This window comes from Miniopterus schreibersii (assembly GCF_964146895.1).
Source record: "Miniopterus schreibersii genome assembly, chromosome: 12".
Classification (NCBI taxonomy): Eukaryota; Metazoa; Chordata; class Mammalia; order Chiroptera; family Miniopteridae; genus Miniopterus; species Miniopterus schreibersii.
Window position 1 is genome coordinate 45,415,231 of NC_138112.1, and position 23,393 is coordinate 45,438,623.

General features: G+C 45.9%; 1 protein-coding gene across 1 annotated transcript in view; it reads left to right on the top strand.

Moving 5' to 3' along the window:
* INSC (INSC spindle orientation adaptor protein) overlaps positions 1 to 23,393 on the top strand; it is a 112,107-nt gene that overhangs the window by 18,616 nt on the left and 70,098 nt on the right. The window contains exon 2 of the mRNA XM_081154260.1: positions 12,300 to 12,400. Coding sequence (XP_081010386.1) covers positions 12,345 to 12,400 — 56 coding nt within the window. The 5' untranslated portion in view covers positions 12,300 to 12,344. The remainder of the gene's footprint in view (positions 1 to 12,299; positions 12,401 to 23,393) is intronic.

Genomic DNA, 23,393 nt, shown 5'->3' on the forward strand with positions numbered 1-23,393 from the left:
TTTATGTATTATATTAATGTTATTAGGCACATCCTCATTATTGTATCTTCTTGACAGGCTGAACTTTTTATCTTTCTGTAGTGAATCTTTTTTTTTCTATAATACTTATTGTCTTAAAGTTCGTCTTGTAGTTTATGAATACATTAGCACCCAAATTTTCTAGGTAAATATTTCTATGGTATATCTTTTGTAACCTTTAACTTCAAGTATTTTGCTTTGTGTCTTTAAGTTTACAGACATTTCTTATAGCCAGCACATAGCACACTTTTTCTCTTCTCTCTCTCTCTGTAATGAGTGCTTGGTAATCTTGGCTTACAGTTGGCTAGATTAGCTCACCTCCCCTTACTGTGACCCTATTATACATTGATAATCCCTAATCCACATTTTTACTTTCTTCTTTTGTTTTTTTCTTTATTACTCATTTGTTCCCCCTGCTGCCCCTACATATTTGAAGGGTAATGATTCTTTCTTTCTTTATGTGCATTCTTTTTAGCTGTTTTCCCTAGACATTACAACCTTAAAAATAACCTAAGGCCCTGGCTGCTGTGGCTCAGCTGGGCATCACCCGGTGCACTGAGAGGTTTCTGGTTCCATGTCAGGTCCTGATCCATTGTAGGGGGTGTGTGGGAGGCAGCTGATTGATGTTTCACTCTCACATCAGTGTTTCTCCCTCTCCCTTCCTCTCTCTCTAAAAATCAATAAAAAAATCTTTTAAAAAATAACCTAAGAAGGCTAAAGTTAATTTACATCTCCGCTTTCCTCCTCCCAAAGTACTTCGAACACTTTAACTTACTTTAGTCATCCCCTTCTGAATTTATTTACAATATTTTATATTTAACTTGTTCCCTTATCCCACAAATGAGGTATTATAATTGTTTCTTACAGTCAAGACTTGATTGAATTTACTAGTTTGCTTATGATTCTTTCTTATATCTCAAACCTCCCATCTGTTCTTTCTGCCTGATATAAGTCCTTTAGAATTCCCTTAGTGTGAGGTTTTTTACTTGTTTGAAGAAACTTTTATTTCATCTTTATTCTTGAAAGAGAGTTTCTCTCAGTATAGAATTTTAGGACAATCATTTCTGTAAAGTGTTTTCTAACTGTCTGCTGACTTTCATCATTGCTATTAAGCAGTCACCTGTTGATCTAGTTTCTCTCTTTGGTGTTCTTTAGTCTTGTGAGTTGTCTAAGGTGTGAATATCTATTGTATTTTTTCCTGCCCAGATTCACTGGTATTCTGTATTTTAAAGCTGTTCTGTCTTTTAAAAATCCTGGAAAAATTTTCAGCCACTATTTCTTTGAGTATCACTTTCCTCCTCGTTCTATCGCTTACCTCCCTTTGGAAATCTGATTAAATACCTGTTAGATTATTTTACTCTCTCTTCCTTAGCTTTAGTTCTCTCATAGTGTCTCTCTGTCTCTCTGGGCTGCTTGGATAATTTCTTTTGTTCTATCTTTTAATACACCAATCCATTCTTTAGCTATGATCAATCTGTCCGATGAGTTTTTCATTTAAATTATTATGTTTTTAATTTATAGATTTTAATTGGTTCTTCCTCAGATCTTCTTGGCTATAGTTCATAGCCTTTGTTCCTTGAAAACGTTTCCAAGATTCTCTTTTATTTGTTGAAACTAAAGTCTTTGAGTTTTTATTTCCCGCACAGATAATGTGTGCTCAGGCAACAAAACTATATGAAGGTCACATTGTGATAATTAATTCTTAAGAGAGATTTTACTTCCTTTTACCCAGCACCCAAGTTGGGACAAACAACATGTATTAAAGATTTATTTCTCATTTATCCTTACACGGAGCTTCTGGCCTCCTGGATCCCTATGTGATTCTTCCCCTAGTCCCTAAGCTTTTCCCCTAGTCTGTCCTGCCCCATGCACACATGAAACAGAAGCTTAGGGAATACAACATTCAGCAGATGTGATTAGGTGAACACTCCTGTCTACTCTGGCTTATTATGCCTGGTTCCAGCTATTGCTCTCCTTTCCACTCCTCTAGATTTCATTTTCACCAGCTCAGTGATGCATTTTAAAAAACACATTAAGAACATCTTTATCAATTTTTAAAAATTCTTATGGAGAAGTATTTTAGAATAATGGTCTACGATATTGCTGAATATATGTAGAATCTCTGTGTGAGTTTTCTTTATAGGAAGAGGCACCAATTGTCAAGTAAAAATCAGGTGCTAAAAAATACGGAGCTCCTTAAAGAGAGGGTATAGTCTTTTCCCTTGCTCAACTTGCTATCTGTGTGCCTTAGCAAATTATTGAATCTTTCTATGTCTTCATTTTAATGTCTATAAAATGGGGTAATAGTGGTATTAATTATTTTGGATTTTTGAGAAATAAATGATTTTATTTATATGAAGTGTTCAGAAGTGCTTGGTACACAGTGCCCAATATCACATTTCACTGAATTTAAGATTCCATAGACTGTAAGCTTCCCTGTGACTTCACAAAAAAGAAAATATGCTTCTAATTAAACTGTGACACAATGCCAAGATGTCATCGGCTGAAACATACATCCTAATTTCAGATGTTAAAATATGAAGGGAAAAAAAGCATCTTAGAACCACCTGACTATAGTAAGTTTTAGCTATTAATGTGAGTGGATGCATAGGAGCAGGGAAGGCACAGGCTAAGAAACAGAATCTTAGTCTCAGAAAAGAGAGGACTTTAAATGTTTGCAGATATTTATTTCATCCCACCCTCACCTCATCAACTTCTGGATCCTGGCTGTACTATGCATGACCTAGAGTCAATGTCCAGTAGACTAGACAATGTCCAGTAATTATCAGCAGACAAACACAATATTCCACCCTCTTCTCCAAGACTAAGGCAGAAGAGAAAAGGAACTTATGTTTATGAAGAGATCAGTGTCTAGCATGCTTATGGGTGCCTTAAATATAGCATTTACTTTAATTCTTATGTTTAGTCAGGTTAATGAAGATTAGTTGCTGTAAAAACAACCCCCCAAGTATTAGTGGCTTAGCATATTATGTTCATTTGCTGCTTACCCCACAGACTGTTGTGGGTGGGGTGGCCCTACTCCAAACTGTGATTCTGGACTCATCTTCTTTTATCTTTTGGTCCTGCCATATTGTGACTTTCCAGTTGTTCTGGCATCAGTCAATAGGCAGAAAGGGGAAGGGAGAGGGGTTAGGGAGAAAATATACCTTTTCTTATAATTAAAATTGTTCAAGACCTCACAGTTTTATTTATTCCTAGGTAACATTTTGGAAGGAGAAATTACTATAGGTTAGGGTGATTGGAGGAGGCCTACCAGATGAGGTAGGATTAGAGCTGAGTCCTGAAACACTGGTATTACCTGGAAATAGAAAAAAGAGAATTGAAGAGATTTCAGTGTGGATGTGCTGGGTGCCATGAGCAATGCTTAGAATTATGGAAGAGCTAGGTGTTTTTGGAGAACCATGGAATATTCTGTTGCGGAACGATTAACACTTACTGAGTGCCTACTTTGTGCTGGATACCATATAATACGCTGTTCGGATGCCACTGTGACATATGGAAGACTAGACATAAATGAGCCTTGATAAGATAGCACTCTGTGAAAGGGCTGTTTTTCATGTATGAACCATTCTGTGCCCCAATTAATTAACTCAAGTTGTTATACGTGGACCAGTGGTCCATGTACTTGACACCGTGTTCCAACATAAAGGATTCTTTAAAATAAAATAAAAATATATATTTTTATTCACTTCAGAGAGAGGGAGAGGGAGAGAGAGAGAGAAACATCAATGATGAGAGTAATTGATTGGCTGCTTCCTGCACACCCCCCAATATGGGGATGGACCCCGCAACCCGAGCTTGTGCCCTGACCGGGAATCAAACCGTGATCTCCTGGATCATAGGTTGATGCTCAACCACTGAGCCATGCCAGCCAGAGACCATAAATGATTCTTTATCTGAGAATATTATGAATATGACAGTAGGATTTGTTGAGATTGGTTACACTGTGCTCACTCTTGAGGTTAATCTGTTTATGTACAGTGACCCTGGTTCTCTGTCTTTGGTTCCTTTCACTAATGAGCTGGTGAGAACTCTTTGTCATTGTGGCTGAGCCAAGGTTTTGGTTCCGTCTGGATTTTCCTTTGAATGCCCCATACTACTTAGGTCACAGAGGGTATGAGTGGGATGTTAATTATTTCTTCAGGGCCAATGTTGCCATCACCTAAAATGTTTTAGTGTTGTTGTTGCTTGTAATTATTCAAAGTGTGGTCTTTATGGACTAGGTCTTTATCAAATCTCATCTATGGAAGGCTTTTCTCTTCCCAATATATTTAATATATTTTGCTTTTTAATCCCCTAGTGAGTAACAGCTTTTTGGGACTGAGGTCTGGTAGGAAATGGATCTTTTGTTGGGCACAAAGATGGATATCATGAGATTTTCTGTGTAGCACAATTAACTAGCCTCCAGGGTCAATGTAACTTACTTTATTATTATTTCACTTGCTCTTGTAAGTATCATGCAGGATACATGATCTTACTGATTCTAACACCATCCATGAGAGCAGGTTCTACTCCCATTTTACAGATGAAGAGGCTAAAGGTAAGAGAGGCCTAGAGACAGAACAGGGATTGGAATCTCATTGTGAACTTTGGATTTCTATAATTTCTTTTCTTTTTTAAATATATCTTTATTGATTTCAGAGAGAGGAAAGGAGAGGGAGAGAGAGAGAGAAACATCAATGATGAGAGAGTCATTGATCGAGCCCACAACCTGGGCATGTGCCCTAACTGGGAATCGAACCCCGATCGCCTGGATCCCAGATCAACGCTCAACCGCTGAGCCACGCCCGGCCGGGCTCTATAATTTCTGTAATAACACTTTCCAAGTGTTACTGAGCAAACTGCAGTTTGGAGGATTTGAGAAGGAGATAAAATTGGAGAAAGTTGGATTATTATGGTTGTTGATGTAGAAATAAGAGAAAATTGTATTTGTGAAGCTACAAAATGTTGTACAGTTCTCTCTCCCACGTTCGCTTTCCCAAGGGTATGTAGACCCCTCAACCTGGGCCCTCATCATGACTCAGAGAGTGAAGCAGTTTGCCCACTATGACCTCTGATTATGATTTATGAAACAGGATGTATCCAAATTTTCGCCACGTTGGAGCTATTCAATTTTCTCTAATGGCCCTTATCTGAGAATTATGTCTATTCGTGGCAGCAACAACCAGTAAGTCATTAGCTTAAAGTACACTTATTGTTAATTTTAGCACCCTGGGACCTGGGCCCAATGAGAGAGGGCTCTCACTTTTGCAAATCAAAGCTGAGGAACATTCGAGCAGCTGACTAACAGTCACATCAGGATGGGTTAGAAAGTAAAAAGGGATCATTAAAAAGTTAAAGAGTAAAGAGCAGTTGACTAGCTGCACATAGTTCTGAATGGCCTCCTTCTGGCTGCCTCCCTACTGCTAGGCACTGTCCTCACCAGAGGAGAGAATGAGCCAGTCTCTACATGGAGCACCCTTGTGTGCCAGGTGCTTCACATGCATGATCTCACTGATCTGCACAGCGTGCCATGAGGAAGGAGCCATTGCTCTCATTTATCCTTTATCAACCCTCTAAAATTCTTCTTGAACCTGAGCAGGGCTGAGGTCTGGGTGGGTGCCCTCTACCTGATACATAGTCCTTTAGGGCTGTCCAACCAGGGTTTTCAGTGCCTGAGGGGGCAAGGCCTGGCTCCCTGAGGTCTGCTCTGCCTACTTGCTGGCCTCTGTCGCCTGGCAGCTGTGAGGGGCCACTGGGGGTTCCTCAGGGGAGCCAGAGCTCTCTATATTTCATGAGGCTCGGTCCATTCAGCAGGGCTGGGCGACAGCTTGCATCTCCCCTGGGAATGGGGGTTCTTAAGGTATCTGATTGCTGCAGGATGCTGGCCACCACACCTAGCGGTACTGAAATATCTCTGATGACTCTTGCCACCCTCCTACAGGTCAAACAGCAGCCCAGAATGAGGGTAAGGAAGGATGATTATTGTCGTTACTTCCCAAAGCTCATTGCAGCCCTCCAGGTCCCCACCTCTTCAGCCCCTGGCTTTTGTGGTCCCCTTGGGAGCTTACATCTTTCTCTTAAATAAACTGCTGGTGGTCTCATTCCCTGGAGTCCATCAACTCCACTGGTCACCATGGGACCTGAAATTCCACTCTGATCATTTCCTGCCCCCTGTCTCAAACACCTTCAATGGCTCCCTACCAACCACAACATAGAATCCAAAGAACCAATTCCTTGCATATGCAGGGCCATAGAGGCCCCTTCTCTCAGCCCCTGTGAGATATCTGGGTTTCTGAATACCTGTTGCATTTTCTGGTCTCCTTGCCATGGCTTGCGCTGCTCTCCTGGCATGGATAGTCTGTGTCCCATTTCACCTGACAAAATCTCACCCTGCATTTAAGACCCAGATGTCACCTTCTCTAAGAAGTCTGCCCTACTCCTCCCCCCCCCCCAGCTGAAAGTGACCACTCTGTTTTCTGAATTCCCATGCCACTGAGATAGTTTCCTCTAAACTCACCACCAGCCCGGCATGCTCCACCCAGCCTTTGAGAAGCACTTCCATGCTCACTGTCCTGTGCCTTTCATGTGCTCGCCCATCTGCCTGCATTCTCTCCCTCCCAGGCCCCTGGCCTTCCTCTATTTCCACATTCTTTCAAGTGTCAGCTTTGAGATCAGGTCTTGAGAAACTTTCCCTGACCTCTTCTCCCCACCTTCCACTCTCACCTAGTACTGCTTGGAAGCCCTCTGGACCTTCCTTAGCATCCTCTTGGTTACCTGTGGCTTCAGTTTTCATGCAGGATTGGGACTGTTTGTGGCCCATGTGTCTGTCTGTCTGTCTGGAGAATGTGATGGACACAGAGCTGGGGGTGAGGAGGAAGGCTGGCCAGCTGGGTCTGACCAGACAGTGTGGACTACAAGAACTCAGAATGGATGGGGCCTTTGGCTCAATGGATATTAGGATGCAGAGCCCTTTCTAGGCAGCAGGAATAGTTGCAAAAGACCCTCCCACAATCGTCCCACTGAGGACTCATAACATGAGCTGGGACAGGCACCTTCATCTCCCATTACCGGGGAGGAAGCTGAGGTTCCTCCAGCAAGAGCCCACCCAGTCATTCAGCAAATGTTGATTCATCTGACCGTTATGCAGGAGGCGCTGTCTCAGGAAGGGGCCCTGGGGATCCAGCAGTGGGCAGGACAGGCCTCTAGTCCTGGGCCCCTCTGCAGAGAAAGATGCTAAGCTACTAATTTCACAGTGAACTGTTTAATTACAGTTATGGAAAATTCTATGGGATGAGAAATAAAGAGGGGTAGGGAGTCATATAATGAGGGACTTGATTGCATCCCCAGGTCTCATTCCTCTTTTACCCCCACTCCTGCCCCCGCCCCCGCCCCCGCCCGGGCTGCGTCGTCCTACCTAGAGCTTAACTACTTTCCACAATATTTACTGTCCTGTTCCTGTTGACAGCCCTAATGGATTCTGCAGATTAAACAATTTTAGCCCGGCTGTGAGCTGTACTCGGATTGGGCCATTAGACAACGGCAGAAACCGCCCTTGCCCCTGGTTCTAATTGAATAATTTACTGTAAATAGCCTCTGGTTCCTCTAGAGTCTAGGCTGGCTTGTTAGCCAAATGGAGGTGAGTAAGGGCTGCCTCTAATGGGATGCAGGAGAGAAATGAGCTGTCCAAATGAGCGGTTGTCCCAGCAGGTGTTGAATTAAATCAGGGAACTTTTAAGGCTTCAATTTTTTGGAAACTAGCCCCTTCCGGTGTAGGAGGCATAGCCCAGAGCCCTGCAAAACCAAGGTTGCAGTTCCAGGGTGAAATTTCTAGAGAACTGGGGAGGCTTTTGGGGTCGGGAGAGGTGGTGGAGTTTCCTCTTTCCTGCTCACTCCCATATGTGTCCTTCTCACCTCTTTCACAGGCAAGGTAGCATCTCTGCCTTGAGCTATGTCTCAACTCCTACTTCCATGAGAAAGGACACTCCCTCTTTGAGGCTACTGTGTGCCAAACACATGATATGATATGATATGATATGATATGATATGATATGATATGATATGATATGATATATGATTACAGGGTGTCCCAAAAACATGTGTGCACACTTTAACAGCTGGTAGCTCAATTGATGTTTCTTTCTTTTCAGCTAGACTAAGCTTTGAATGCAGGAAATTCATCCTAAAATGCCACTAGAGTTTAAAAACGAAGTTGAATTATAAACACTGCCTTTATAGTTATTCAAAGTGTGTATACAGTTTTGGGGGGCACTGGATGTTTCTGCCTAAAAAAAGGGAACAGCTGATAACTCACTTAGTTTTCACTCCTTTCTAGGTTTAACTGATCAGAAGCCAGACTAAGCTTTGAACAAAGAAAATTCATCCACTAGACTTTTTTATGGGGATACATAAAAGATAAAGTTTACAGTACAAAACCGGCACACAAATACTGAACGAAATGATTCTTGATGTTTGTGATTCCATTGCTTTGAGTTATCAGCAGTGCCTGGACCAGAACGGTCATCAATTTGAAAACAGGCATTGACAAAAAAAAGTATTCATTTTTGTAGAATCTTTTAAATTTTGAAAACGAACTGTATGTTAATAAACACTGGTTTTATAATCATTCCAAGTGTGTATACATTTTTTGGGGACACCCTGTATTATTAGGGACTTTTGTGAGTGGTCTCATTCAGTCCTCATGAGGCTTCTGGGAGACAGGTGTAATGTGAGAAAACACCTTTATGGGGGTTGATGATTTTCCCGAGGCCACGTACTGTGAGGCAAAGAGTCAGCATTTGAATCCAGATCTGTCAAACTCCCAAATTTAAGTTCATGTTGCAACACCAGGGAGGACAGATAGCATAGGGCAAGGGGATACCTTGGGTCCATTCTTGGCTTCCTGACATGCTGTGTAGCTTTGGAGGGGTTCTACTCTGAGTCCCTGCTCTTTAAAAGGAGTTTGGCTCAGGGCAGAGGGACAGGGTGGCTGCAAGGGTGGCAGACCAGGGGGGCTTTCCTGGGGGCTGCATGCTTGAAACAGGTCTCTCTATAAACCTAGTGACACGTTAGGCTTAACTGGGACTGCGGTGTCCCTCTCCTGATCCCTTTAGGGCCCATGACTCTGTCCATGTCATGAAAGGAACCAACAAATGAGGAACAGGGGAGATTGCCCCACTGTCTCTGCTCTTCTTCCTCCCACCATTTAGGTGCAGTTTTTGTGATTTGTTTCATTTTTCTGAGAATTGCTCTGCCCTCTGGCTGTGTCATTGAGGGCCGGCCCTAGGTGAAGCTGCTGGGTTAAACTCTTTGATATTCCCCATGCCACCTTTTAGATATTCTCTCTTACCTGTTTCTTATTCCCAGTGAGCATGAGCTGTAGCTCCTCTGAGACCTAATCAGAATCACAGTCCCAGCTTTGAGCAGTTCGTTGTGTAGGGTCCTGTGCCTAGTCCCACATTGAGCAAGACGTCGTTTCAGACATCAAGGAGTCTTGTCCCATTAGGGAAAGGAGGCAGGCATAAATAATGCAGTCTGTTACTGGGGCAGTGATTCATATACTGTCCAGATGTCCCCAAGAGGCCTCCCCAGCCTCTGGGAACACATGGGATCACATGAACTAAGGTTTTGTTAGCTGGCAGCCTCCACCAGCATAACTGCTGGGAAACTATGAATGAAATGGATAAACAAGGACATCTTGCGACGGCGCTTTAACAAAACCGAGCTATATTAGATTTATTGCGTTCCCCTAAGCCGAGAGTCCAGTGGTCCCTAATGAAAAGCATACTGGTTGTCTGGGCATGACTTGTTCCTACTATGCCCTTTGCTGGCCTCTTGTCCCACTGCTTTTGCCCTAACAGCCCCCAGATCAATGATTAGGGATCTGTTCTAGAATTCCATGGTCGTCAAGCTGTGTTCTTGGAATCTACCTCTTAGAAATTCAGGACATCTGCTTGCATCCAGGCTCCTGCTCCTGACAGCTCTCCCTCAGGGTCCCTCAGATGTGACTTGATCAGGTCCAGAGGCTCCTCCAATACTCTAGGATGTGCTGCACCTACTCACAGAATCCTGACCGGTTCACCCTTTAAAGGACCTTAAACTTCCTTCTGGTCTCTGTCTCCTCAGCTGCTTTGAGCTTTAATTCCCTCGTCAACAGTTTTTCTCTGCTCCCCTTTTCTTCTCCATGACAACGATGGCAATAAAATAAGGTCTGCTTGTTCACGCTCTCTGATCACATCACGACTTTGCTCGGAGGAGTCGGTGTTCCTCTTTCTGGTTCCTTAGTCAGACACATTGAAAAGGGAATAGGTACCTCACTTGGTTATTTCTCACTTTTTCTTTTGTGTCATACTTTTCAGGCGGGTGACTCACTGGGCTCCCAAAATACATTTTCTCAGTAATGATGATAATGGTAGAAATAACAATGCCGAGGCCAGTGACGCACACTGTCATCGTGAGAGATGCTTCACTCGCTTCATCTCATTTTCCAAGTAACGTTTATCTGATCACAGGGCCGAGCACGCAGCAGACTCTCAGCACACAATAATAATAACAGCTTCTATCTACTGAGCTCGCATCTCTATTCCTGATCTCATGCCGTCGTTATAGAGTTCTGTAAAACAGATATTAGTCTCAGTTATAGATAAAGAATTAGGGCTCAACATAAAGGTATTAAAAATCCATTGAATTCCTCCTTTCAACAGGCAACATAGAGTGCTTGCTGAGTGTCTGGCTCTTCGCTTGGTGGCGAGACCACAAGTGGTTCTTGCCCTTGAGGGGCTCACAGTCTAGTGGGGCCCGTAGTGGCAGTGAGTCTCTGCAGTTATCTAAAGCCCTAGTTTATTCTGGACCCCTGCCTCCCCATACTTTTTTAATCAGGGCATTTATTCTTTATTCCAAGCCTCATAAGGGGTACTGTATGTCCAGCCACATCACCATTAATTAAAGTCCGCCCCGGTCCTTTTCTCATAAGGGTCACTTGTAATCACACAGTAAGAGTTTAATTTTTCTGGGCTTAGCTCCCCCGCCTCCGCTGTATCTTTCCACCGGTTCATACTTGTGTTTTCTTGGAATGTCTTGAAATCTGCTGTCGTCAAGCTCAGGGCTTGTCAGGTGACAGTCAACCCTGTCTTTTATTACTTTACCCAGGCAACGGTGATAGAATCTCCATTTTCCACAGGGAGGGCTCCTTTGTTGGCTTGGAGAAAGAGGTGGCAGAGAGGGAGGAGTGGGGAAGGGGCAAGGCAAGGCAGGAGAAGACAAACCGGTGGGGAGCTTGCTTAATGGGGGAAGAAGGATGCTGTTGTCTTGATCCAACCTGTGAAGTGCAGGCAAGCCAGGTGGGTCCTCGGTGCTGGGACTGGGGCCCCTGGGACCTGGTTCACCCTGATTGGTTAGCCCGCTTTTGCCTGTAGAGAACCCAAATCCTCCATTAAATAATATCAACTCCATTATCTTACATAAGAGGAAGCCTAGAGGTGGGCCCAACTCCAGGGTCAGTTGGCTCAGGGGTTCAGTGACCAAGGACCTAGAGCTTTCTTCTCTAGCTAGGTCCTGTCTGATTGCAAGATGTTTTCTAGAAGCAATGAAATAACATTCTTCCTTGTTCAGGTCCACTGGGAGAGATGCAGGCTGACCTTGTGGCTTGCAGTTAGGAGAAAATTTTTCCTAGAAGTACCTTGTGTTGGCTCATGGGTCTGAATTGAGTCACATGTCTATTCCTGAACCATTTACTGGCAGTTTGGGTGAAATGACATCATCTGGAGTGGAATGGGTTTGGGGAAGCAACCACCATGCCCATTACAGAGTCACATTTTCCAGGCATAATCGAAGTGAATAAGCCGGTGTTGTGATGGTGTACAGCTAGGGAATTAGCATGTAGAGTAGCCAGATTTAGCAAATAATATAGGATGCCCAGTTAAATGTGAATTTCAGATAAACCATAGACTTAAGTATAAGTTTTTTCCCATGCTATGTTTGCTGGTCCCTGTGTTCCAACATTTGCTACAAAGCAAGATGGGTCAGGCACATATTTGACTGTGGGAGATAAAAGATTGTGGGAGTTCATAGTGGGCTGGGGACTTAGAACCAGGATCAGATCTGAGTCTTGCATTACTTGTGTGAGGACAGCTGAGTGTAAACTGGTTCAAAAAGCAGAGGAGGGCTAGGGGGCTTTTCTGCCACACCTGCCTTGGCTCCTTGTGCTCAGGATTTGAGAGAGAAAGTGACTGCACCTCCTCTCTCGGGGCCCTCATTGACCCCATCCCACCCTCTCTTTCCAGGGTCCCGACCGCTGCGGGCAGGCTTTGCTGCAGATCGGGATCAACATGATGGCGCTGCCTGGAGGCCGCCACGTGGACTCCATCACCCTCCCGGGTCAGCGGTAAGTCCCCACAGCTGCCTCTCAGGGCTGCCTAGGCCTGGAGGCTGGAGTCACTGGGGGCCCTCGGGGTTAGTGAAGGTCCTCTCTGAGCCTCTTGGAAGGGTCAGTCTACCCTTAGCTGTCTTTTCTTTCCCTCCAGGGCACCAGGGAGAGAACTGAGCTCAGAGCTGATCCTTGGGAAATAACTGTTGCCCTGAGTTGGGCAGTAGGGGGATCAGGGGGGTGAAGGAGGAATATACTGAGCAGGTGAAGCCCAGATGATGAGGCTGGGAGGAGAGGCTCAGGTGCCCCATCAGATCCTCGGTTCCCTTGTGTGTAAAATGGGGGAGATAATAGTACCAGCTTCATAGGGGTGATGTGTAGATTAAATGAATTAACATGTATCAACTCTCTGTCATGCACAGGGGGAACTGTTGCTTATTGAGTGTCTGCTGTGCACCAGGGGTCCTTTGTGGCCCTTTATGTAGGGATCGTGGGGGGGGGGGGTGGTTCTTCCAGAAATCCTTCCTGTGACCCCTCTTAGCAAGTGACCTCACTGAGAAATCACAGACAGACACTCTCAGCAGCCTAATATTGTAAACCAGGAGAAAGGTGAACAGATGTAGATGAAGTGGAGTCTTGGTCTTCCCAGTTCCTGTCCCAACCAGGCGGTAGGTCCATACCTGTGGAGCCAGATGGGCAGTAGCAACCCTGACAGTAGTACTTAGGACACCTCCACGGAGCCTCATGGGTCCCTGGAAGGTCAGGCCAGAGCCTGTGCAGGGGGTGAGGAAGCTGTCATCATTAGGCAGTTGAGGGCAGTGGTTAGGATTTGGGACAGCCTCAACTTGATTCTGGGTTCTGTTACTTGTTAGCTTTAACCGCGGGCTTTAGTTTCTCCATCTATGAAACAGATATTCATACTTACATCATCCGGTTGTTATGAGAGTTTGGGGTAATTTGCATTACCCACCCGACAGAGGAGCTGCTCCATCAGTGTCAGCTTCTCCCAGTGAGGAATAGGTCCCCGGAGAAGAGCACACGGGGCTGGGGTAGATTAGATCCTGGCGGCCCCTCAAGCCTCTGGGAACCACTGACATCTCTCTCCCACCTCCAACCCCCTCAGAAGTTCTAAGGATAAAAGGAAATTAAATCACACAGAAATGATTTAGAAATTAGATTTAATTCACCTGTGGTCACCCGAGGCCTGAAAATATTAAATGGAAAGTTTCAGAAATAAACAATTCATAAGTTTTAAATTGTGTGATGTTCTGAGGATCGTGATTAAATCTTGTGCTGTCTTCCTCTGTCTCGCCTGGGACATGAGTCATCCCTTTGTCCACGCAGGAGACGCTACTTGCCTGTTAGTCACTGAGGAGCTGTCTCAGTTATCAGATTGCCTCCTGCGGTGCTTGTGTTCCAGCAACTCTTATTTTAATAGTTACTTTAAAAGTTACTTTACTTTAAAGCCACAAGAACAGTGATGCTGGCAATTTCAACATGCCAGCGAGAAGCCAGAAAGCACTTGTTGTGTATCTTCGGAAGGTTAATATCAGCCCAGGGCTATGTCGGTGCCTATGTCTCCCATTCACCTCACTTCACCTCATCACACAGGCATTCGAGTCGTCTCACGTCACAAAAAGAAGGGTAAATACAGCTCAATAAGGTATTTTGAGAGACGACATTCACAAGACTTTTATTACAGTATATTGTCATAATTATTCTATTTTATTGTTTAGTTACTGTTGTTAATCTCTTCCTGTGCCTAACTTATTCATTAAGCTTTATCTTAGGTATGTACTGGTAGGGAAAAGCAGTATGCCTCGTGGTTTCAGACACCCACGAGGAGTCTTGGACCGTATCCCCCGCAGATGGGGGGGGATGCTGTCTTCTTTAGGAGGCAGGATAGAGTTCCCAGTTGATATTGTACAGTAAATACCTTGGCAGGTAAACCCTGGACCGTGACTCCAAGAGTCCTGGCTGGTCACAAACCCTGCAACCTGAGAAAATGTTTGTTTAGGTGCTCTCATCTTTACAGGGTGGGCTGCAAAGAGAAGGTGGCATTTCCTCTAATAGAGTCACAGACTGGCATTGGCACTGGGGAAGCACGATCCCTGTGCCTAGCGACCTCTCAATCGTGTGTGCTCTGGGGTCATGTACGTGGGCCACATTCACAGAGAAGACCCGTATGTATTTACAGGATGTTGGAGGGGGTAATTCATTCAATCCGAGGCTGCACTGTGGGCAGACAATAGGAGGCACCTCTTCTTCCCTCTCGTTCCAAGCTGCGGAGACCTCTCTCTCGGGGAATAACACCATGGTTATTGTGCCCGGATAAATAATTAATGCTCGATAATTGACTTCTTTGTGTTGTGTTCTGCCAAAACTCAATTTCACTCTATGGTGCCGTAGTTCATCTCTATATATAAAATAAATAAATGCTGTCGAGTTGTGTGGGATCATCCAGCAGCCTGGGTGCATCACACGGGTTAGGCCTTTGGTATTTGAGACCCTTATGAGTAAATAGCATCAAAAGGGCTTTTCTAGGTGCAGGCTCATGGGCAAGAACAGAGGGCAGGGAGCAACAGCATCTCAGGCCAGGGGCTGGGATCCCATGCTGAGCTGGCGTGGGTGTCAGGAAGGGATGTGACAAGGTTCGCAACTCTGACTGCATCCTGGGAAGCTTTATATTTAAAAGTAATAAGATAAGCAAGCCAAAGTAAAAAACCCTACTCTTGGAAAATTTAATGTGGGGCTAAGTGTTTTGTGAAAGCTTATAGGCCTTGGAATTGGATTTGGGTTCAAGTCCCAACTACACTTCCTACCAGCTATGTGCCCTTGGCTGGCCTTTAACCTAAGCACAAGTTTTATCTTCTATAACAGGATGGCAGTGATCATTGCTTTAAAAGTTTGTGTAAGTACTGGGGTTCAAGAAAGAAGGTCTCTCTAGGATGGGCCCAGGATGCTTGGCAGTGCACAACCCACGCTTCACCAGGCCATCCGGTGACATCAACCAGCCCTTCCTCCATCCCTTGGTAGTGGAAACACCTGCGAGTTCATGTCCAAACACCTCCCTGGAGGTTCCATGATTTATTGGTGGGAGTGAAGAGGGCAGGAGATCTGCTCTTTGGAGAGCAGGAGGCTGTGGGTGCTGTGCCCTAGCTGATTTTGTTTTCTTCTCTGGCCTCTGGGCTCCCACCTTTGCATCTGGGCTGTCGGTCCTCCCCTTGGCTCTGGGCATGGGGGCGATGTTGCTGGAACCTAGCCTTGGTGGTCAGCCATGTCGTCAGCACGTTGGTATCTATTTGCATACTCCCTCTGTCGTCATGCATAGCTCTCATTTTCTGCAGGGATCCTGATGGCACACTTCCTTCATTAACCATCTCTATGCATAGGTTCCTGTGGGTGGATTGGAGGCCAGTCTGAGGGATTCACTGTGAATCACTTTCTCCCATGGTTTCTGTTCAGCCTGGAGTCTGAGATGAGCTGGGGCTTGGGTGCAACTGCAGCCAGTGGCCAGCAGCCTCCTGGGTCACTGTTGGCCTGCTGGTGAGGAGCCCTCCAGCCTTCTGAAGGGAATGGGGACTGTCACAGGCCAGCCTGTCTCCAAGCAGATAATGGCTTGCATGTGTGTGCCCCTGGTCTGTGGCTGTTTTTCTGCTGCCGGGCTGATTTCTGTGCCTGCGGTGAAATGTGCAGACTGTAATTGTCAATGGGATAATTCGATATTTTCCTGTTGTTTAAACCAAAAGGAAGGCCAATCAAAGTTAGAATCAAATTCCCTCCCTTCTCAACATCTCCCAAGAGAAATCCGCAGAAACAGAGGGCGTGACCTTGTGAAGGCAGAGGGACAGTCATTCAACAGTTATTTTAAGAAGAGAGGTTAGATTTAAATTCCCAGACAGTGCTGGGAACTGGGATCATAGAAGCATGGAATGCAGTTGCTGGATGGTCCTCAGAGCTCACCTGTGTCATCCCTTCCTGATAAGATGGGGAAACTGAGGCCCAGAGAAGGGGATGGAGCTGCCAAAATGCTCTTCAGGCGCCCTCCTGCCCATTGTGGAGTCCTGCCTTCTCTGGGCTGTGCTTCTTAAGCTCATTCCCCCACCGAGACTTCAGTAAGTCCCAGGAGCTCTGTGTCCAAGCCCCCGTATGATGATCTGAAATAGATGCCATTTCATGCATTCACTCATTCATTCAAGTGAGATTTACTTTGGACAAAGAACTTACTTTCGACCAGGCCCTGAGTAGTACAATAATGATTTATGTAAATATCATCCTTCCTACTCAATAATAAATGTCCTGAGGGCTGAATTTGTTTCTGATTCATGTCTGTGCTCCTGTGATTAGAATGCACACAGTAGAAACTCAATAAGTGGTTGAATGAATAAGTGTTTAATAAATGTTTGATGAATGAATGACACATGGCTGAGGAGTCTCAGGTGACTGTGAGATTTAAATAACTTAGATTTTGTTTCTTTCTCCAAAATATACCTATTTCCAGCAAGCTATTCTCATTCTTTTTGGTAGAAAACTGCTGCTTAGAGGGAAAGAGTAAGCTAGAGTTTTATCTTCATTAATTTCAATACTCTTTCTGAGTGAAAGCCAAAGGTTTAATTGGTTGATGGAGTCAGAGAGCTGGAGAGACATTTTTTTTTCCCTAAAGAATAGTGATTCAGAAATACTTTTAGTCTTTAGTTTTAAATTCACTGGGGAAAAAAGTCTGCAGTTTTATCATTGAACCTCTTGCAGGAGAATAGAATGCAGTGGGGAGCATGGGCTAGGAGCCAAAGTCTGACCAGCCCTCCCTCCCTGCACCTGCTTTTCACTAACCTGCTGTGTGTCATCAGGCAATTTCCCCCTCTCTGAGCTTTAGTTTCTTCATGTGAGGATGAGGAGGGGCAAAGCTTCCCCAGGGACCCTTCCGGCTTTATAGTCTAGGAATCTGTGGGTGAGTTTTGGATAGTCTGTTCTCTTTTCTGGAAAAAATAAATCTCACTTTAGTGCCTCAGGGCTGGGAAAGCAATCCATTGACCCAAACAAGGTCTTCTATTCCTTCCTATGACTTGCACAGAGGTCTAGTGTTTGCCTTGGAGCTGGGATGGAAATTGTAAGACATACCAGAGTGGGAGCCCCTTCCAGCCCCTTCCAGGGCTGTGCCCTGTTCAGGTTTTATAGAAGCCTTGGGTATATTCAGAAGTGTTCTATGGGGGGGGGGGGGTATAGGTTGCCCTACTTTGATGGGATACAATACAGATAAATTTCTAAATCCCAGCACTCCCACATGCTTCATGATTTCAAGCCCTTGCTTTTGACTTCACCCCCCCCCCCCCCCATACTTAGCATCTTGCCATTTTCTCAGCATGTGGTGCGATGCTTTCACTCCTTTGCACATGCTGTTTCTTCTGTCTGTAACCCTCTGCTTCATCTGCGGGAGGACTTGAAGGCATCCTTCAGTGCTGGCCTAGGGGCTTTCTCAGAGAGTCAAGCTTGGGCTAAGCCTCCCTTCCCTGTGCTTCCACAATTCTTTCCGCGTACCTCCAAGTGCCCTGTGAAGCACAGGGAGCCATAACTGCTTCTTTGCAGTCATTCATTCATTCATTTATTCATTCAGTGCTCATCGAGTGCCTATGAAATGCAGGTGCTGTGCTGGGTGGAGAGGATGTCACTGTGCAATAGAAGGCCCTGCCCTTTCACACAGCCCAGTACCTGACACACTGGGGTGCCTAGTAAGGTTTGGGGGCCATCAAAAAGTGTTCTCGGCATGGTAAAGTGCTCCTTTATAGAGAATTCACCACTTCCCACAGCAGGTGGGATAGAGTAAGGCAGAGACATCATAATTCTAGACTCTGAAGGAACAATTGAAGTCCATTCTAAGTGAAAAAAGATTAAACCAACAAGAGTGTAGGCATAGGTTTCCATAAACTATTGACCCCCAACATTTGGGGAACACCAGATGCCAGGCCACCAGGGTTCGCTGGGCATGAGGAACTGATACCAGCAGCTGGGGGCCAGGGTATGGATGTGCTGAGCTGGGAAACATTGTTCCCTTTGGCATCTGAAGGGTGAGGCACTGTTTCCTTCCCCCAGTGATGGGCTTTGACAAACAAAGTGGGCAATCTAGGGGCAGAAGCAGAGACAGAGCAAGGCCAGTGAGGGGGTGGGGAGAACTCTTTACAGCTGGAGTCCTGAAAGGGTCACTTCCTACCCTGTGTGCCTGGCCTTCCTGGCTTCCCTGACATCTGTGACGATGGGGCCAGTGGGCCAGCGGCTCTGTCTTGACTTGAAACAATGTATAACCGATTCTCTCCCAGAAAGAAATGAGGCAAGGGTTTGAAAAATAACTTGACATACCATAGCCTAAATGATCACGAACTGTAAAAAGGCTGTTGATATGTCATGTAAGGGCAGTCTAGCATAGTAGAAAGAGCCCTGGCTGTGGATTCGAGGGTTTGAATATCACCTAAATTGCTAAAGACATCAAAGAGCCTCGTACGATAGTCAAGAGCAAGGCTCTGGTCTCAGACTACCTAGGTTCTTATTTCCACTTATCCAGTGAGTGACCTTGGTCAAGTCACTTAACCTGTTAAAACTCAGTTATGTGAGCCTTGTGAAATTGTTTTGAAGGTTAAGTGAGTAATCAAGATTGAATCAAGCCCTTAACACAGTGCCTAGAATGTAATAAGCACTCAATAATGTTAGTTTTATTATCACTATTAGCAGTGAGATTTGGACAACTTATGTAATGCTTCTAAGCCTCAGTTTCTATATCTGTAAAATGGGATGGTAATCTCCAACCGTGTAACAGCTGTAAGGACTAAAGAAGGGAGCGCTTGGTACACAAGGGTGCTCTATCGTTGATAATCCTCCCTGCTTGCTGTGTGGGTAGTTAGTTCCCTCTCACTTTAGAAACACTTTAGGGAGCCCATTGTTTCATACTGCAATTTCTTAGTCTGATACTATGCTACTCCTTTCTCCTACACCAACTCCACCCTGAATAATTCCAGCTTACAAAAAATTCATCCGACCAGTAGCCTGGTATGTGAAGATGATTGTGGTTACATCTGGCTTTGTGTTTAGAATCTGCCAGGCTCCAGAAAGCCCAGATTTTGTGGCTTGGTCACCTCCTTCCAGATGTTCCAGGAAAGCTGCCATCAGAGAGCAAGGAGTGGGGTTACTTGGGGAGTAGGCATCTGCTTCTCTCAGGGCCTCTGCTGAGAACTGCACAGGGCTCCTGTGAGCCCCACTCACCGTCGGGGATGCCCTCCCTGTTCTCTAGGAATGGGGGCAATGTTTATAGCATCAGGCTCAGATTCTAGTTCACTGTGGAGACAGAGGAAATCTAACCCTGGTCCTGGCCCCTGGCCCCTGGCCCCTCCAGCGCCTTGGCTGGAAACCCTACCGGCTCCACGAAGGGAATGTGATTCATTGCCAGTCCATCTGCTTTGACCTCAATTTTCAATTTCCTTCCTCTGTGTGAGTAATCAGAGCAGTTGCCTGTACTTGCAAAGGAAAGATTTCATGCATAGTGAGATGGCACCTTCAAGTTCATTGCTTAAGACAATTGAACCACTGGGAGTTGCGAGGTGCAGGGACAGCAAGCAGCCCTCACTGCACAGCAAGAGCTGCCCAGTTTAACCAGACTTTGTATATTAGGATTAATCAACAAATCCAGTAGGAGAGGTGGAACCCAGAGGATCAGAAAGCTAATGACAGAGAGTCAGGCAAGCTATGCAATTATGGGATGCTCAGCGCTAACACAGGCCAAACCTTAATGAGCCGCAGTCCCTAGACTCTAAAATTGAGAAGAGCAGCTCATTATGTGGCGGCACAGTGGCCAAGTCTGGGAGTGGACTGGCTAGTGGTGGGGCCATGCGGGGTTCACCGGGCCTGGTCCCCTCCCCAGGAAAGTTTGGGGTCTCTTTGATGGACTTCTCTGCAGGGCCGGGCCCCGTCTGCTGTGGCCTTGTATATCCCACTTGTCATAGTGCCTCATATTGAAACCAAGCAAAATAAAGCCCCAGATCCTCCCTGGATGGGTTTCCTATCTCAGCCCAGGCAGTACCATCACCCAGACAAGAAACACAAGAGTCAGCCTCACTGTTTTCCTCTGTTTCACCCTCATATTTTCTCATCTCCCTCCCAGGTCATCTGCTTCTTCCTGTCCTATGTCACTGCCCTTGTTCAGGCTTCTGTCCTCTCTTTGTTTTATAACCATCATCTCCCAACAGTTCACCCTCTTATCTAGTATCTAACCCTGCTTTGGTTCATTTTCTACCAACTCTCTGCACAATTATGTCACTGCCCTACTCTAAGATGTTTTCAGTGGCTCCAAACTGCCTTCAGGATTAAATTCAAATTCTGAATCACGTCAAGGTCTTTGATCAGCTGGTTCCTGCGTGTGTGTGTCTCTCTCTCAATATGATTTTATTGATTTCAGAGGGAGGAAGGGAGTGGGAGAGGGAGATAGAAACATTGATGACAGAGAAACATCGATTGACTGCCTCCTGCATTCCCCCTACTGGGGATTGAGCCTGCAACCTGGGCACGTGCCCTGATGAGGAATTGAACTGGTGATCTGGTGCATGGGAAGACACTCAACCAACTGAGACACACCAGCTGGGTGCCCTGTTTCTCTCTTTAGGCCCCTTCCTGGCCACTCCCTCACAGGCCCCTGATGCTTGCTTGAGTCCAATGAAACTTCTTGTCATATTGCTATTTTTGTACCTCAAGGCTTTTTCACATTTATGTGGCAATCCTTTTGCCCTGTCATCCTGGCCAGCTCTCCTCCTCTAAGAACTGGGTGAATGTCATTTCCTTTGTGTACATGTTCCCAGGCGAAGTCAGGCCCCCTGTCTCCTGCGATCCCAGATTCCTGCTCACAGCTTTGTGGTGGCCATGTGGTGTTCAGTTGATCAGAGCAGAGACGCTGGACTCTAGAGACTGAGTTTGCATAATGGCTTCACTACTTACTCACCATGTGACCTCTCTGGACAGAAGTCTCCTGGTCTGTAAATGGGGGTAATAATAGTCTTTCTCACAGGGTTGTGGGGAGAACTAAAGGAGATAATACAGAGAGAGGGCTTCGAACACTGCCTGGCTAACTGCTGGAACACAGCACATCAGCAACTGTTATAGTCATCGCCACACTGGATTCCTGGTTTTTGCCTGATTGGGCTCTTGACTGAGCCAGGGGATTTTCTCCTGGTCAGCTTTGTCCTCAGCTCTAGAACTGGCTGGTAAGCAGGTGCACAGAAAACACGGGGACATCAAGGCTCCAGGCCTGGCCCCACCATGCACTGACTGTGGAACCTGGTGGGACAGGCAACCTCTTCGGGCCTCTGCCCTCTGGGGGCTCTTCTGGAGGGCAGCCCAGCCAGTGCAACATGGCGTGAAGGATCTTCTGTCCCTGGAGTCTTCCCACAATTGAGAATAGAGAACCCTTGGTCAGAGCCTGAGGCGTGAGGTTAGAGTGAGGGTGTGGTGAAGGAAGGGGTCCAGGTGGTGGGGAGTCCATGCAGCTCTGCAGACTGGGTAGACTGGCTCTTGACCGCCCTCTAGTGGTGACTTCCGTACTCTCACCTGCATTTTCCAGAACCACACAGAGGTATCAGGATGGCAACTGACATGTTCGATCTGTGAGTGCTCTTAAACGTTCAACTTCAGCAAATGAAGAAATCTCTTCTTAAAGGAAGGAGGAGAACAGAACAGGAAAGCCAAAGCCAAGCCCTTTTTTAGTTTACACATCAGGTCCCATGCTTAGCCATGGAGGTTGAGGGCAGCTAGGGCTGACTTAGTGCCTGTGACAATGTACTTGTAATTTTACCTGGCAGTGCTGATATGCCATTTGGACAGAGCACAGCCTTTTATAAAGCACTTGGAGTAGCATTAAAAGCATAGGGTCCAGAGTCCGGCAGGCTGGGTTCAGAGCCAGACTTTGCCACTCACAAGCTGGGTGATCTCCAAGCTTCAGTTTTCTCGTTTGCACAAGTAAGATAATACAAGGATGCTCCTCACAGGGTCATTGTGAAAACTACATGAGATGATACATGTGAAGCCGACCACATGATAGTTGGCACAGGGCCCAGCCTCAATAAATGTTAGCGATAATGCTTCTACATGATTTTCCCCCTTGACCCTCATAACAACCCAGTGAGACAGACAGCACAACAGTACAGATTCTTGTCATTCCTATCTGATGCTTAATTCAGTTTTAGGAACATACACTGAGCATCTTCAGTGTATCAGGTACAGTGCTAGGGGTGGTGTGTAGTGAGGACACGGCAGACACAAGCTCTCCTCTGCTTATCAAAGAGTTAAACATTTGAGACTAGTGTCTTGATCGGGGAAAGACAGGGTGTCGCAAACATGCGGGAAACATGGGACATAAGTTCATGGAGGAGCCAGAGAAGCCTCCTTCAGAAGAGACACTTAGGCTGGGATTTTGAGGCACACAGGCATCAGCAAGGGGAAGAGGAGATGGGGGAGAGGGATCAGTGTGAGCCAAGTCTGAGAGGCTGGAAGTCACAGCAGAGGGACTGAAAGTGGGGCTGGGACAGTGGGTTGGAGGTGAGGGAAAAGGCAGGTAAGGGACTGTGGCTCAGAGAGGGCACATGTCGCATAGAAGAATGCACTGCTATTAAGGGGCAGGAGTGGGCGGAGGACAGATGGTGCTTCCTCATTAGGTGTCCTTGCTGTTAGTACCGTCAGCCTGGTTTTCATACATATATTGGCAATGCACACGCACACATGGATCCTTTTCAGCTGTTGAAAATGAGTCGTGCCTGCGCTAATAGAGGCTAGGAAATGTTCACAGTGCCCCCGCTCTCTCTGAGGGCATTCGAAATGCCAGGGTTTGACAGAGTGAGATGATGAGCTCTGAGTCATCGAGAGGAGGCAGTTGTCGAATGCACGCACTTGCACTGGCTCATTGGACTGGAAACAGTTACCTGGAGCCAAATTCATGTTCCTTGATTTTTCTGAAATAAACAACAACCTGCACTATCAGGGTGCT